The 15056-nt window shown below is 42.7% G+C and overlaps 1 protein-coding gene across 2 annotated transcripts in view; it reads right to left on the bottom strand.

The window, feature by feature from the left end:
- C16H1orf21 (chromosome 16 C1orf21 homolog) overlaps positions 1-15056 on the bottom strand; it is a 240703-nt gene that overhangs the window by 139677 nt on the left and 85970 nt on the right. For both annotated transcript variants that reach the window (XM_052653486.1, XM_052653485.1), the window contains one exon: positions 13187-13406. In XM_052653486.1, the coding sequence (XP_052509446.1) occupies positions 13187-13280 (94 nt within the window). In that variant the 5' untranslated portion in view covers positions 13281-13406. The remainder of the gene's footprint in view (positions 1-13186; positions 13407-15056) is intronic.

Genomic DNA, 15056 nt, shown 5'->3' with positions numbered 1-15056 from the left:
TACATTTAAGCCCTCTGAAGGCAGTAAGTACTAGTACTGTATTCTCTATACTATACAGAAACTGAGGCAAGGAGAGCCTGAGTGATTTGCTAAGACTACATGTTAGTGAGTAACTGAGTCAGGCTTTGAAACCAATTAGCCAGGTTTTAAGCCTGTGCACGGTGAACTTCAAGTCCATTGAAAATAGCCTTAATAACCACCATAGACTCTCCTGACATCCTCTTGTAACAAAAAACAAAACAAAACAAAAACCCACCGAGACTGAGCTCAGGCAGCCAGTTAACAATCACTTCACAAAGACTCTTGAGCAAAAGGGGGTTCGGATTTAAGGACAAAAACGATACATTGTTCCTGAGAGGGAATCACCCTTTGTCAAGAGCTGGTATCCTCAATTCTAAACCACAGTCCCACTTCTTTACTTCAGTGAACTGGCAGGGCTCTTCAGTTTTCCTTTTATATCAAGTAGGGATTACAATAATAACTACTCATGAAAAGGTCTTCTAAACTGTAAAGTGTGAGTCAGTGCTTTTGATGCCAAGTAACAATTCAGGGGCAAAGGAAACAGCCACCTGTAAGGCTCCAGGTGAAGAAGGTAGGTACCACGCTGCTCCGTAAAAAGCCAGGGCCTAAGGGAGGTCTAAGCCCCAGACAGGGATGGCCAGGCATGCCCTGCGGGTAGCCACTGCCAGGCAGGTGCTGCTAGGTGAGTGCTACCTGGCAGATGCTGATGGCAAAACAGGTCCTTTCCGCCACATCAGCCAGGATTCCAGGAAGAGGCTATTGTTTTGAATTTCTGAATTCCGTGACGTCATTCAGGAGAAAATAACTCTGAGGAGAAGTGCTATGGGCACAGAAACCCTCCCACCTTCTCTCTGTGGCTGAGTCACTGTTTTAGAACTTCCCCCGGCAGAGAATAGGCCTTGCCGACAGCTCCGGTCTCTGTGCTTCCACTGGATGGTACCAGGAGGCCGGGCAGCATCTCCATTGCCTTCTCCGGGGCCACATCCAGTCTTATTTCCTACCTGAGGAAGGGCTCCCGGCAGTTACAGAGAAGACCAGGCACGTGGAGGGGCAAGCGAGCAACTAAAGGAAACCCTCCAGACGCAAAACTGAAAGGACACCTCCAAGGGCCCTTGCCAGCATGTCCCTGCTGAAGGCACCTGAGAACTCAGAGGCTGTCTCATCTTGCAATCAGGCTGCTTCGTGGCAATAAGTGACAAACGGTCCTACTTGTCAGCTTACCTCTATTTCTAATATTAAAAGAATGGGCTCATGATGTGGTTGGCAAGGGAAGGAAAAATACCACTTGGATTTTTCTTTCTTTTTTTTAATATAGAAAGTATAGCACATTTCAAGACTTTCTGTCATAAAAAATGTTTTCCAAGCAGAAATTTAGACTGACTGTTCTTTGGCTAAATTAAATTCTGCATCAAGTGGTATTCCAGTGCGGTCTGTTCTGAGGTGGGCGAGGGGCCAAAGTGAAGAGGCTGAGTCAGTCTACTCCCGTGTACAGCCGATGCTCAACTGCTAATGACACCTGGCGTCTTTATAAGTGCTTTCCGTCGGTAGCTCACTGCCCCTCCACACAACTCCGAGTGAAGGAGACCACTGCTATCTCTATATTGCAAATGAGGAAACTCAGGCACTGATGAGGCTCCTTGTCAAAGATGACGCTGGAAGTGGGGTAGCTGGAAGAAACCCGGCTGGCAGGTGGGAACTCACAATCCTTTACATGTTCAAGGTTTGGGCTTGTCTCCTCTCTCCTGTCAAAGTGATAAACACCTATAAGAAGGGCCCAGAAACAGCAGAAAATGAAACTAAGCTACCTTCTCTGAGTCAGACACTGGCCTAACCCCTTTCCCTTCAGAAGTGTGAGGTGGAAACTCCTGGCTGAGGTGGGCTGACTTCTAGCATTTCAACAGCCCCAGGTGCACTGAACACCTTTAAGACCTTTCTGAGGCTCAGCACAAGACATTCTGGAATCTTCAGTGGTTAAAGCCAGGATCAGGTTGCTTGCTTTCCTGACTTAAATTTTTTTCAATTTTTTTTTCAGCTTTTATGACCGTGACCCAGCTCTATCATACATTCATCAAACATTTTTGCTTTTAAGGTTCTTTACCCATTCACTGAAGAAAAAAAAAGTGGGTGTGTGTTGAGGGGAAGATGTCCTCTCTGATCTTTGAGAAATAACTTCAGAAGGCAAAAGAAGCTTCTGTAGGCCAGCAGCAAAGTGTCAGGGATGCAGCTAAGGACTACTGCAAGTGAGCACTGAGAGATAAACAAGTTAGAATTTGCTCTTCCTCGTCTGCCAGGCTGTCTCCCAGTCTCATCTCTCTGATTTTCCTGGGCCCTCGCCTGTGTGTCTCTCCCATCTGGAGAGTCAAAGCAGAAAATGAGGGCTGCTTCCTCAGTCGAACCCCTTTCCTCTTCGATTCAATAATAAATCAACTTCAAAACTGAAACTTGAGTGGGAAGGAAACTGTAAACACCAACACCACCTTCTAGTGACCTAAACTAGCACTATCCAATAGAAATAACGTGAGTGATGTCAGTGAGCTAAACACTGCCAGCAGCCATTAAATAAATAAAAAGAAAACAGTGGCATTAATTTTAATAATAAATTTTATTTAACTCTGTATATTATCATTTCAACATGTAATCCAAAGAAAACTGGTGAGCTATTTTATACTTTTTTTCATACTAAGTCCTCAAAATCTCATGTGTAATTCATACTTAGTTCAGTTCAGTCACTCAGTTGTGTCTGACTCTTTGTGACCCCATGGACTGCAGCACGCCAGGCTTCCCGGTCCATCACCAACTCCCAATTCATACTTTTAGTATATTTCAATTAGGGCTACTCTTATTTAATAAGCTTAATTATCACATGTGGCCAGTGGCTATTATATTAGATGGCACAGACTTAAAACATGATTCTCTCCATTTCTGTCTCACAAACAATCACAGATCAATGAATCTTTAGTTAATCTTCACCTCATGCAACCAGAAATTATTACAGGAAGGAACAGCAAATTATTACCTGTTCTAAATCGCTTTAAATTTCTGCAAAAAATCTATTTCCCCATTTAATCTTCACCATAACCCGTGAAGTTGGACAGTATTTTAGATAGGTAACAGATTGACATAACAAGATTGCCCTTTCTCTCTCACACACACATACAGACACACATATGCACACACACATATGCACACACCTGTTCTATGTTCTCAATTTATGTAGCCAAGGACCAGACCAGAACTGAAGCCCCACAGCAGTATGGAGCCCATGTGAAAGAAAGTGGCCAGATTCTTGCTTTATTGATGCTCTTTTATATACCACCATTCCAGAAGAATTTACTCTTATAATCTAAGCACTTTCACTTAAGGGAACATATATAATAATCAGGACCATCTTGGTCCTTAATCAGTCAAGGCCAGTTCATCATAAGCAGGGAGCTGGCATGGTCAGGGCCCAACCCAGTTCCTGAACAGTCTCTCTGCCTCCAGCTCTGGGCATTCTGGAACCCCACATCTTCTCAAGGTCAAAAAGTCCTTGCCTCCAGGGACTCATAAGAGAGAAGCTTATAAGAGAGAAGACACACAAACACAAATAATGAGATCAGACATATAAACAAGTAAACAAAATACATAAGTATATAAAATGTATTCTGGGATGGCAGGAAAGAGATTCTTTCTGAAGGTATCAGAAAAGCTTCATGCAAGTTTGGAAACAGAGCAAGATCTAAACAGATGAAAGTGGGCAAAGGGCCCATGCCAAGCAGAGATCACAGTGTACTTGACCCGGGGCACAGAGGTGTGCAAAGTGGTTACAGGGTAAGTTGTCCCCTCCGGCTATAGAACATGAGGGACAGAGTATGGAACAAGTTTGCCAAAGTGAGTAAAAGGGTAAAAGCCATCTTCAGAGGTCTTGAATGTTCACTAAGGTTTTGGGATTTTACAGTCTAAGAACTGAGTGCAACAGAAAGTTCTAGAGTGGGAGAATTAACAAGGACAAAGGACTACTTTAGAAAAATCTGGTAAAGTCTGACAATTTACAGGTAAAAAAAAAAATGGAGAGTTAAAAACAAAGCAAAGAAGCGGGCAAACAAAGAGGGCTAATGGAGCATAAATTCAGAGGACCTTGCATTATTCTGGGTTACGGATTACAACAACCTAAATGATGCTGGTGGTAGGAAAAGTGAGGTTAGGAGAATGAGATTTACAGATCTGGAATGGGAAGAGACAAGGGCCTCAAGATTAAAGCCTACATTACTGAAAGAATGACGGTGACCTTCACGCAAATAGTAAAGTCAATATAAGTAAACAGCTTTCCCCATGGTGGGTGGGCTTTGGAAGAGATAATGATCTCAAGTTTAACACGTAAATTTCCCTAATAAGGCCTGAATCTGTTCTGTGCCCCTACTTTAATAGTTTAAGTGAATGACAGTTGAAAGAAATCCAATAAGCACTTGGCTTTCCTCAGAACTTGTTTAACTAGTTCCTGATAACTTGAGCCCACTGGTCACTTGCTTTCTGCAAGCTGGTCTTGGCAATCTGCTCAGCTGTCCTCTGAATGACCTCAGAAGATCTGCTGACCATTCTTCATGTCTGACCCGACCACTGAGGGAAGAACATTTACAATCTGGACATGGAACTTCCTGGTCTGGATGTTACTTATGAAAGGGCCATGGTATTAAGACACAACTTCAGATTTAAAACTTGGTGGAACAGTGGTTAAGAATCGCCTGCCAATGCAGAAGATGTAAGACATGGGTTTGATCCCTGGGTCGGGAAGATCCCCTGGAGCAGGAAATGGCAACCCACTCTCTAGTATTCTTGCCTGAAAATTCCATGGATAGAGGAGCCTGACAGGCTGCAGTCCATGGGGGTCACAAAAAGTTGGACACTACTCAGCACGAATGCACGCACATACCTCCATATTTAAAGTGAAGGAAAGTCTACAGGTATATGTCAGTAATAAAGTTCTTTGTCAACAAACACCTGTTTTAAATCTACAAGGCAAGATGCCCATCCATCACTTGATCCTCAATAGTGGAATATTCTGGAGAGATTCTGTCCCATATATTTGGAGTTGTCAGTCTCTAATAACCAAAACATCACAGAGAGCAAAGAGCTTCATATAAATGAAAATTACAAAGTTGGCTTAAAACTCAACATTCAGAAAACTAAGATCATGGCATCTGGTCCTATCACTTCATGGCAAATAGATGGGGAAACAGTGGAAACAGTGACAGACTTTATTTTGGGGGGCTCAAAATCACTGCAGATGGTGACTGCAGCCATGAAATTAAAAGATGCTTGCTCCTTGGAAGAAAAGTTATGACCAACCTAGACAACATATTAAAAAGCAGAGACATTACTTTGCCAACAAAGGTCCGTCTAGTCAAAGCTATGGTTTTTCCAGTAGTCATGTACGACTGTGAGAGCTGGACCATAAGGAAAGCTGAGCACCAAAGAAGTGATGCTTTTGAACTGTAGTGTTGGAAAAGAGTCTTGAGAGTCCCTTGGACAGCAAGGAGGTCCAACCAGTCCATCCTAAAGGAAATCAGTCCTGAATATTCATTGGAAGGACTGATGCTGAAGTTGAAACTCCAATATTTTGGCTACCTGATGCAAAGAATTGACTCATTTGAAAAGACCGTGATGGTGGGAAAGATTGAAGGTGGGAGGAGAAGGGGAGGAGAAGGGGCAACAGAGGATGAGATGGTTTGATGGCTGGCTCAGTGGACATGAGTTTGAGTAAACTCCGGGAGTTGGTGGTGGAGGGAGGCCTGGCGTGCCGCAGTCCATGGGGTCGCAAAGAGTCGGAGACGACTGAATGACTGAATTGAATCATTTGTAAAAACACAAGGCTTATCAATGCTCCCCAGTATGTCCTTAGAGGCTATAAAATTCAATTAACACTTTTAGGAAAAGGATAGAATGTGTGTATGTACACATACTTCAGAGCCATCCCCAAATACGCCACCTTTCACAGACTTTGTCAAATCTCCCACAACATGTGGTAATAATATTTTCAAACATTTCAAAACATTAAGCTTTTAAAAAGTGGATGAGGCCTCTTTATTCAGTGGAAAATAAAGGCATGATTTAGAAAGCAGAATGGAACTGTCCAGAATGGAATACAGTCCAGTCATGAGTTCTCATGGCCTCTGGTAATGGGTGTTGTAACTGGTCTCCAAAAATGGCTCCCAACAATTCTTCCCCTGCCTATAGGGTCAGACTCAAGAGATGGAGAGCCTTTGTGCTCCCTTGATTGAGTCTGGGTTGGTCTTGTGACTTGCTTTTGCTCAACAGAACGCAGCACAATTAACATTCTTGGACTTTTAAGCCTAGGCCTTAAGAGGGCTAGCAGCTTCTACTTCTTCTCCAGGCAGCTAGCTGCCTCATGAAAATGTGACTACCTGATGGAAAGAGAGATCTGAAGCCATCATGGTCAGCTGAGCTCCCAGCTGAATGCAACCACATGACTGAAAGTGTTAGCTGCTCAGTCATGTCTGACTCTTTGTGACCCCATGGACTGTAGACCGGCAGGCTCCTCTGTCCATGGGATTTCCCAGGCAAGAATACTGGAGTGGGCAGCCACTCCCTTCTCCAGGGGATCTTCCCAACTCAGGGACTGAACCTGGGTCTCTTGCATTGCAGGCAGATTCTTTACCATCTGGGCCATAAGGGAAGAATGTCTGGAGCCTTGGCAGATAAACAGCAGATGAACCCCAGCCACCCCACAGAATCAGGAGAAATAATAAATCAGTGCTGCTAAGTTTGGGGTCCTTTGTGGATGATAACAGATTAGTGAAACAACGGGTGATGAAAGATATCAAGTGGCTGAAAGTGAGTCCGATCTACCATTCACTTGTGACCATTTGTGATTCAACTGGGATTTTGTAGACTTCTGCTTGCAAGCTAATTCAAGTGGAGAAACGGATAGGACCTTCTCTTCTCATATTCAGACTCTAGCATTCAGTAACATCTAGGTTACCAGTACTGATGTTCACACTGGATTCTGACACTTCTACTCCCAGAGCCCGGAAGGACTAGGAAAACTGTCTCCCTTGACTCTCTCTCCTTATATTCTTCTTTATGTAACACCATGCCACAAACCTACAAATGTTGGCATCAGAAAGAGTAATAAGATGATAAATGCTGGAGTGAATAAAACTTCACTGTGAGCACTGGGGGGATGAAGAGAAGCTGGCATAGACCTTAAATGCACTTGGTGGTATGGACTGTGAGTCACACAGACAGCAAAGACTAGGCAGGCATGGGGCAGACTGAATTATTAGCCCCAATTCTTGACCCTTTTCTATAATCACACCCTTGCTATCAATGTGCTATGGTCAGATGAACTTCTTTGCCCTCTGTCTTTGAACTCTCTTATGTGACTCAATTTGGCTAATGAAATGTGGGTGCAAACAACAGTGTGCCAAGTCCAAGTTCAAGCTTAAGAGGCATCATGTGTATTGCTTGCACTTTTACCCTCCTGAAAAAGAAGAGCATGTTCCCCTTGGCTCCTGGATCCCAGGAGGAAGTTGAGACATGGAACAGAGCCACTCCAGCTGACCAACTGCCTTGTGATCAAGAAAGATATGCTTATTGTTGAATGCCACTGAGATCCTGAGGCTGTCTATTACCCAGCAATAGTTGACTAATACAAGGCTTCTTTATTAGATGCCAACATTTGCAAACTACACACGATACTTTAGAACAACAGAAAGTCTTCTTGGTTATAAAAGTTGTAACCATATTAGCAAATGAATGGTTAGATGGTTTCATTGCCAAGCAAAATAAAATACAATATATTGAGTATCACCAAATGAACTTACAAAACAGAAAGAGATTCACAGGCTTAGAGAACAAACTTATGGCTGCTGGGAGGAAAGACAGGGATAAGGGATAGTTAGGAAGTTTGGGACTGACATGTACACAATGCTATATTTAAAATGGATAACCAACAATGACCTACTGTAGAGCACATGGAACTCTGCTCAATGTCATGTGGCAGCCTGGATGGGAGGGGAATTTGGGGGAGAATGGATACATATATATGTCTGGCTGAGTCCTTTTGCTGATCACCTGAAGCTACACAACCTTGTTAATTGGTTACACCCCAATACAAAATAAAAAGGTTTTATATATATATATATAGACTATCATTAAATTTTTGCTCTTACAAGTCTAAGATTATCTTTCTACAGGTTATGATTTGGTATTCAAAGTTCTCCATAATATAATCCTAACTTAGTTTTCTAACCAATTTCCTCTCAGTTATATTCCATTCAAACTGTATTACTTGAGGGGACGGGGTGAGGCTCAAGAGGGAGGGAATATATATATACACACATATGGCTGATTCACTGTTGTACAGCAGAAACAGACACAACTTTGTAAAGCAATTATACTTCAATTAAAAAAAACTAGATGACTTGATTTTGTAATTTTTTTTTAGATAACTTGTAATTTTTAAATATGTTACATCACCTTTAGCCTTTCCTCATCCAGTTCCTTCCTACACCCTTTATCCAGCAGATTTAGATTCTCCATCCCTTAAGGCCAGTTTCAGCTGTCACCTCCGTAAGAAATCTGTTCTGATCCCATCTTTTAAGGCAGTCTCTCCATCCCTCTGACTCTTATCATGATATGTATGTCTTTTCCTCTTCTGGTATTTGGCTTATTCTGCCTCATAACGCTTCCTCATCCTCTTATAAAGTTCTAGACAGCAAGGCTTATCTCTGTATCCTCCATGGCATTTAGCAAAGGGTCTGACACATCATGTACCAGCCAGTCAATAATTTTTCGCATTAAAGAATGGAAGACGGATAGGAAGTAGCCATGACACTGAGAAGGGTTCATGGCCTTTGGAGTCAGAGATATCTGATTGTATTACTTAGTAGCTGAGCAGCTTTGGACCGGTTAGTCTCACTGTGCTCCAGCCCTCAAATGTGTAAAATTGGGATGGCACAGATTTCACAGGATTGTTGTGAAAATTCAACATGAAACTGAATGCAAATGATTTTCACTGTCTGACATATGGTGGAAGCTCCATAAGTGGTAGCTCTAATTACAAAAACGACAATGACACAGAATCTCACATAGAAGTTGGTTTAAACAAATCTCTGATATTCAATTATTTCCTCTTAAAAGTTCAATTTTGAGAGTGACAGTAATAACTCTAGTTCCTATTAGCAGTTTTCCCTGAAGGTGTGGTTTCAAAGATCTGGATTCTAGTTTTCTTAACTCATTATCGACCAGGAGATTTTTGCAGAAACTAACACTGCAGCTGGCGGTCTTTTTTTGGGGGGGCGGGGGGGGGGGCTGGTCGAAAGTTTTTCTCACTAACACTTTACAGGTTATTTCATTAAATAGTTAGAAATGACACACCTGTAAAGTCTACTAACTTCTGTGAAATGTTGTCTTCAATCCACTTTTCCGTAGAAGCAAAGGAACATTCTCCAGCACCATGGGTTTCATTTTTCACTTTCTGTATCAGAATGAATCACTAAGTATTTTTTGTTGTTTTGTTGGTCTAATATTTACACCATTTGAATCAGAACCATATTCTGAAGAACTATGATCTTCTGAGACACTTAGTATATATGTCACTCAGATGATCGGAGAAAGTATCTGCATAAAATTCACCGAAAAAATCCTCTTCGCTCAAAATTTTTCAGTGTGTCATTTTTGAAAATTTTCAGTTCAGTTGCTCAGTCATGTCTGACTCTTTGCGACCCCATGAACCGCAGCACGCCAGGCCTCCCTGTCCATCACCAACTCCCGGAGTCCACCCAAACCCATGTCCATCAGGTCAGGGATGCCATCCAATCACCTCATCCTCTGTCGTCCCCTGCTCCTCCTGCCCTCAATCTTTCCCAGCATCAGGGTCTTTTCCAATGAATCAGCTCTTCACATCACGTGGCCAAAGTATTGAAGTTTCAGCTTCAACATCAGTCCTTCCAATGAATAACCAGGACTGATCTCCCTCAGAATGGACTGGTTGGATCTCCTTGAAGTCCAAGAGACTCTCAAGAGTCTTCTCCAACACCACAGTTCAAAAGCATCGATTCTTCGGTGCTCAGCTTTCTTTAGAGTCCAACTCTCATATCCACACATGATCACTGGAAAAACCATAACCTTGACTAGACAGACGGGCCTTTGTTGGCAAAGTAATGTCTCTGCTTTTTAACATGCTGTCTCGGTTGGTCATAACTTTCCTTCCAAGGAGTAAGTGTCTTGTAATTTCATGGCTGCAATCACCATCTGCAGTGATTTTGGAGCCCCCAAAAATAAAGTCAGCCACTGTTTCCACTGTTTCCCCATCTATTTCCCATGAAGTGATGGGACCAGATGTCATGACCTTAGTTTTCTGAATGTTGAGCTTTAAGCCAACTTTTTCACTCTCCTCTTTCACTTTCATCAAGAGGCTCTTTAGTTCTTCTTCACTTTCTGCCATAAGGGTGGTGTCATCTGCATATTTGAGGTTATTGATATTTCTCCCAGCAATCTTGATTCCAGCTTGTGCTTCTTCCAGCCCAGTGTTTCTCATGATGTACTCTGCATATAAGTTAAATAAGCAGGGTGACAATATACAGCCTTGACGTACTCCTTTTCCTACTTGGAACCACTCTGTTGTCCCATGTCCAGTTCTAACTGTTGCTTCCTGACCTGCATACAGGTTTCTCAAGAGGAAGGTCAGGTGGTCTGGTATTCCCAACTCTTTCAGAATTTTCCACAGTTTATTGTGATCCACACAGTCAAAGGCTTTGGCATAGTCAATAAAGCAGAAATAGATGTTTTTTCTGGCACTCGCTCGCTTTTTTGATGATCCAGTGAATGTTGGCAATTTGATCTCTGGTTCCTCTGCCTTTTCTAAAACCAGCTTGAACATCTGGAAGTTCACGTATTGCTGAAGACTAGCTTGGAGAATTTTAAGCGCTGCTTTACTAGCGTGTGAGATGAGTGCAATTGTGCGGTAGTTTGAACATTCTTTGGCATTGCCTTTCTTTGGGATTGGAATGAAAACTGACCTTTTCCAGTCCTGTGGCCACTGCTGAGTTTTCCAAATTTGCTGGCATATTGAGTGCAGGACTTTCACAGCATCATCTTTCAGGATTTGAAATAGCTCAACTGGAATTCCATCACCTCCACTAGCTTTGTTCATAGTGATGCTTCCTAAGGCCCACTTGACTTCACACTCCAGGATGTCTGGCTCTAGGTGAGTGATCATACCATCATGATTATCTGGGTTGTGAAGGTCTTTTTTGTACAGTTCTTCTGTGTATTCTTGCCACCTCTTCTTAATATCTTCTGCTTCTGTTAGGTCCCTACCATTTCTGTCCTTTATTGAGCCCATCTTTGCATGAAATGTTCCCTTGGTATCTCTAATTTTCTTGAAGAGATCTCTAGTCTTTTCCATTCTATTGTTTTCCTCTATTTCTTTGCATTGATCGCTGAGGAAGGCTTTCTTATCTCTCCTTGCTATTCTTTGGAACTATGCATTTAGATGGGTATATCTTTCCTTTTCTCCTTTGCTTTTCACTTCCCTTCTTTTCACAGCTATTTGTAAGGCCTTCTCAGACAGCCATTTTGCTTTTTTGCATTTTTTTTCCCCCTTAGGAATGATCTTGATTCCTGTCTCCTGTACAATGTCACGAACCTCCATCCATAGTTCATCAGGCACTCTGTCTATCAGATCTAGTGAAAATTTTATGTTTATGATACACACAAGGTTGGAACAAAAACCTAATGGAGCAATATGTGAATGATAATGACAGGCAAGTTGTATAAAGAACCCTTGATCAATTTTAAGCTCTAACAACTTTGCACAGTGATATTTATTGTATTACCGTCTGAAAACACAGTGATATGTCTCCAGTCAATAATGTGTTAAGATGCTCATATATTACTCCATAGTTCTTGGCTCTATAGGTAGAGACCACTAGAGGCAAGTTTGTTCCAGACAACAACACATCTCCTTGAAACAAACCAAAGGGAACCCTTCTTCCTCCATAAGCATGAGTCTGCTTGTAGTAGAGTGTTATCCCTTCCACAGTGTTCCCAACCCTTCCCCAGGGAACTGAAGCAGCCACTGCAATGGACCAAAGGCAAGAGACTAAAATGCCACAGAAGCTCTGGACAGAGACTGAATGGTGCAACTTGAGTTGTTCACGTAAACATTATTTCTAGAAGATTCTTTAATGAATAAGAGATGAAGAAGTGCTCTTATGAATAAAAGTGCCATGCAAATATCAATGAGAATTATTGTTATAGTGATTCAGCAAAAACGGTTTCATCTTCTCTGACTAACTGGAATCTGGTACAAACACATAGCTACTATTCATCAGGGTATCACTGATCTTGACAAACTCAAGATTAGGCAAACTCAAAACCTGTGAATGGCCAGGCATGGAACATTGGCAAGTGAACTGGGGCTGCTGTGCGTTAACAGGGAAAGCTTAGCAGAGACATTGCCTGACTGAGTTGGCAATTTGTACCCCACCCCACCAACTGCTGCTTCAGGAAATGGAAAATCTGTGGGGCCAGATCTTCTCAAGAAATCTGGGGTTTTGTGTGGAACATCCTGATTTTTAAAAGGCTGTCTTTCTTTTTATTTTAAAAATCCTCTGGGGGCCAAAGAAAATCCAGATGAGGCCGTGGGTTGGCACTTTGTGACCTTTGCATTGCACAGTCTCAACTCACTATGAATCATCAGAGATGGTTACAAGATGGTTTCTAAATTCACTGCAAGTGTATTTTTGGATCCGAGGATTTACAATTCACATAAACTTACAATAAACTCCAAGTAACACCACATTCCCTCAGTTATAAATCTTCACCCATTTCTGGACCTTCATGTTTCAGTCCCACAATTCTGGACCAGAACACCCGTGGCCACTGTCCGACGCACCTAAGTCCTATGAGTTCTGCAAAGCTTGATTTAAATATGAGCTCTGTATAAAACCTCCAGGGTCCTCCTCAAAGTCTTCCAGGTATAAATTATGATGAAACTGTCCAGTCTAAAAGATCTGCATCAATTTTTATCATATCTCATCAGCCCTTTACCCGCTCCCCCTGTCAAATGGAACACCACCATGACACTGCAGTTACTCACTCCTGCGAACACGAAAGGCCGAGATCAAGGGGGCCAAGAATGAAGTTCAGTGGCACTTACCACCAAACACATCTCCATTCTGGTAGTTCTTCCCTTTCTGGGCTTCCTCTTCATTTTGAACAGTGGCAACATGCTTGGCGGAGGCACAGCCCATAGTCTCATTCGGTCAGCTTCAGCCGGGCTGAACTGCAAATCATCTCTACAGACACGGGGACATGTTTTTTTTCTTTAGACACAGGGAAAATCCACCTTCTTGCTGAGTCAGTCAAGATGGGTGCACCTGGAAGAAGACAGCGCTGGATCAGAATGCGTAACAGAAAGCCCGTGTCTCCGCGTCTGCAGGGTTTCTTGCCTGAGTCCACTGGATGGGGGTGCGACCAGGCACCGCAGGGGAAACACAGCATGGGTCATTCTCATCTTACCCTGTGCTCGGAAAGCAGGGTTGGAAGGCTTGCACCCTGTGCAACACGGGGCTGGACATTTTGAGGAGATGAAACATTTCTCTTTATTTATTCTAATAAATATTTGAGCGCTCCTACTTGCCACATACAAACTTGAAGGGTCATCTAGGTTTGTTAATGTTTGGGAATCTCAGAAACCTTCAGAGGAAGGGAAGCACATGGATGAGATCCACTGAGTTCGGAAGGCTGGGGAAAGTCCTCCATCTTTCTCATCTGGCCCTGTAGCCAGCTCTTTCCAGCAACTCCAGTTTCACCCGGAGGGAGTGAGCTGGAACATGGGCTAGTTTATGCATTTCTGGTAGGTTCTAAAAAGTGATTCAATATTTTATCACTGAGGTGACACTATTTGGGAAGGAAGGAGATGGGAGAGATGTACTGACATTTTTAAAACCTCCTATACAATACAATGTATTAAGTACCATGATAAACATATCACAGGAATCTATGGCAATGCAGAATTCAAAAAAATAGATTAAATTGTGATCGGGCAAAGGCAGGAATTAAAGGAGGAAGTGATATTTTGTAGTGTCTTGAAGTTTGGTAGAAACTTGCCAGGCTTGAAAGGATAGTAGCATCATCCAAATGTAAAGAACTGCCTGAGCTAAGACACTGGAGTGTGGAAGAGCATGGTGTGTGTATGTGTGTGTGTGCACGCGTGCGTGCAAGCACATGTATGTTCAGAGGGGTCAAGTGGGGGTGGGGGAGGGAAGAGGACTGCACTGCTGAGGCTTGTGAAGGGCCTGGAGGAAGCCTTGCTAACTTCACCCAATTTAATAAAGATAAACTATAAGATGTCGCAAGATAGAGGAAGTCCATTTGATCCAAATCTGAGAAGACTTTGAGAGATACTGAATTAGTAGCATTCAAATCCATTCTGTCAACCTACTACAGTGTTTAAAGAAACAGTACTGAAATATGAGACAAGAAGAAGCAGAGACAGGACTCAGTTCCAGAGACAGAAGGGAGAAAACTCCTCTCCAAGCAGGCGGCTGCCAAGGCCTCCGGCTTTGCCCTACAGGGCAGCACTTTCTCAGGGTCCACCTCCCCGTCATTCTGCATCATCAGGTCAGGTGACAGGGTGGGTTCCTAGAATGAATTCCTCACTTTCCAAAACGGAACATGGGAAAACAATTTCACGCATACACAAGAGAGCAACCTGAAGTGGAGAGGAAACCTCACCTCCCCTTCCAGTCTGTTGCCACCTCCTCATAACAAACAAAGTGAAAACAGGAAGGAGAGGGGGAAACCCTCGTGAAATCCTGAAGGACAATAGGAATTCAGAGACAGTTTACAACCCTCCTCTCTGGGAGTCCTCTGGCTTTTCTTTTCCTCATTCCTATTTCGTGTGGACAGCTTCACAAGTTACCCAAGAAATTAATGTAAGAATCTAAGATGTGAATTATTCTTTGCTTCTCCCCAAAAGCATTGTGCGCTGTTTCTTCTGTTTTTAAAAGCTGTGTTTGTTTGTA

This window comes from Budorcas taxicolor, chromosome 16 (assembly GCF_023091745.1).
Source record: "Budorcas taxicolor isolate Tak-1 chromosome 16, Takin1.1, whole genome shotgun sequence".
NCBI lineage: Eukaryota > Metazoa > Chordata > Mammalia > Artiodactyla > Bovidae > Budorcas > Budorcas taxicolor.
The sequence above is the reverse complement of the archived record's forward strand: the minus strand, read 5'-3'. Positions and strand labels throughout refer to the sequence as shown.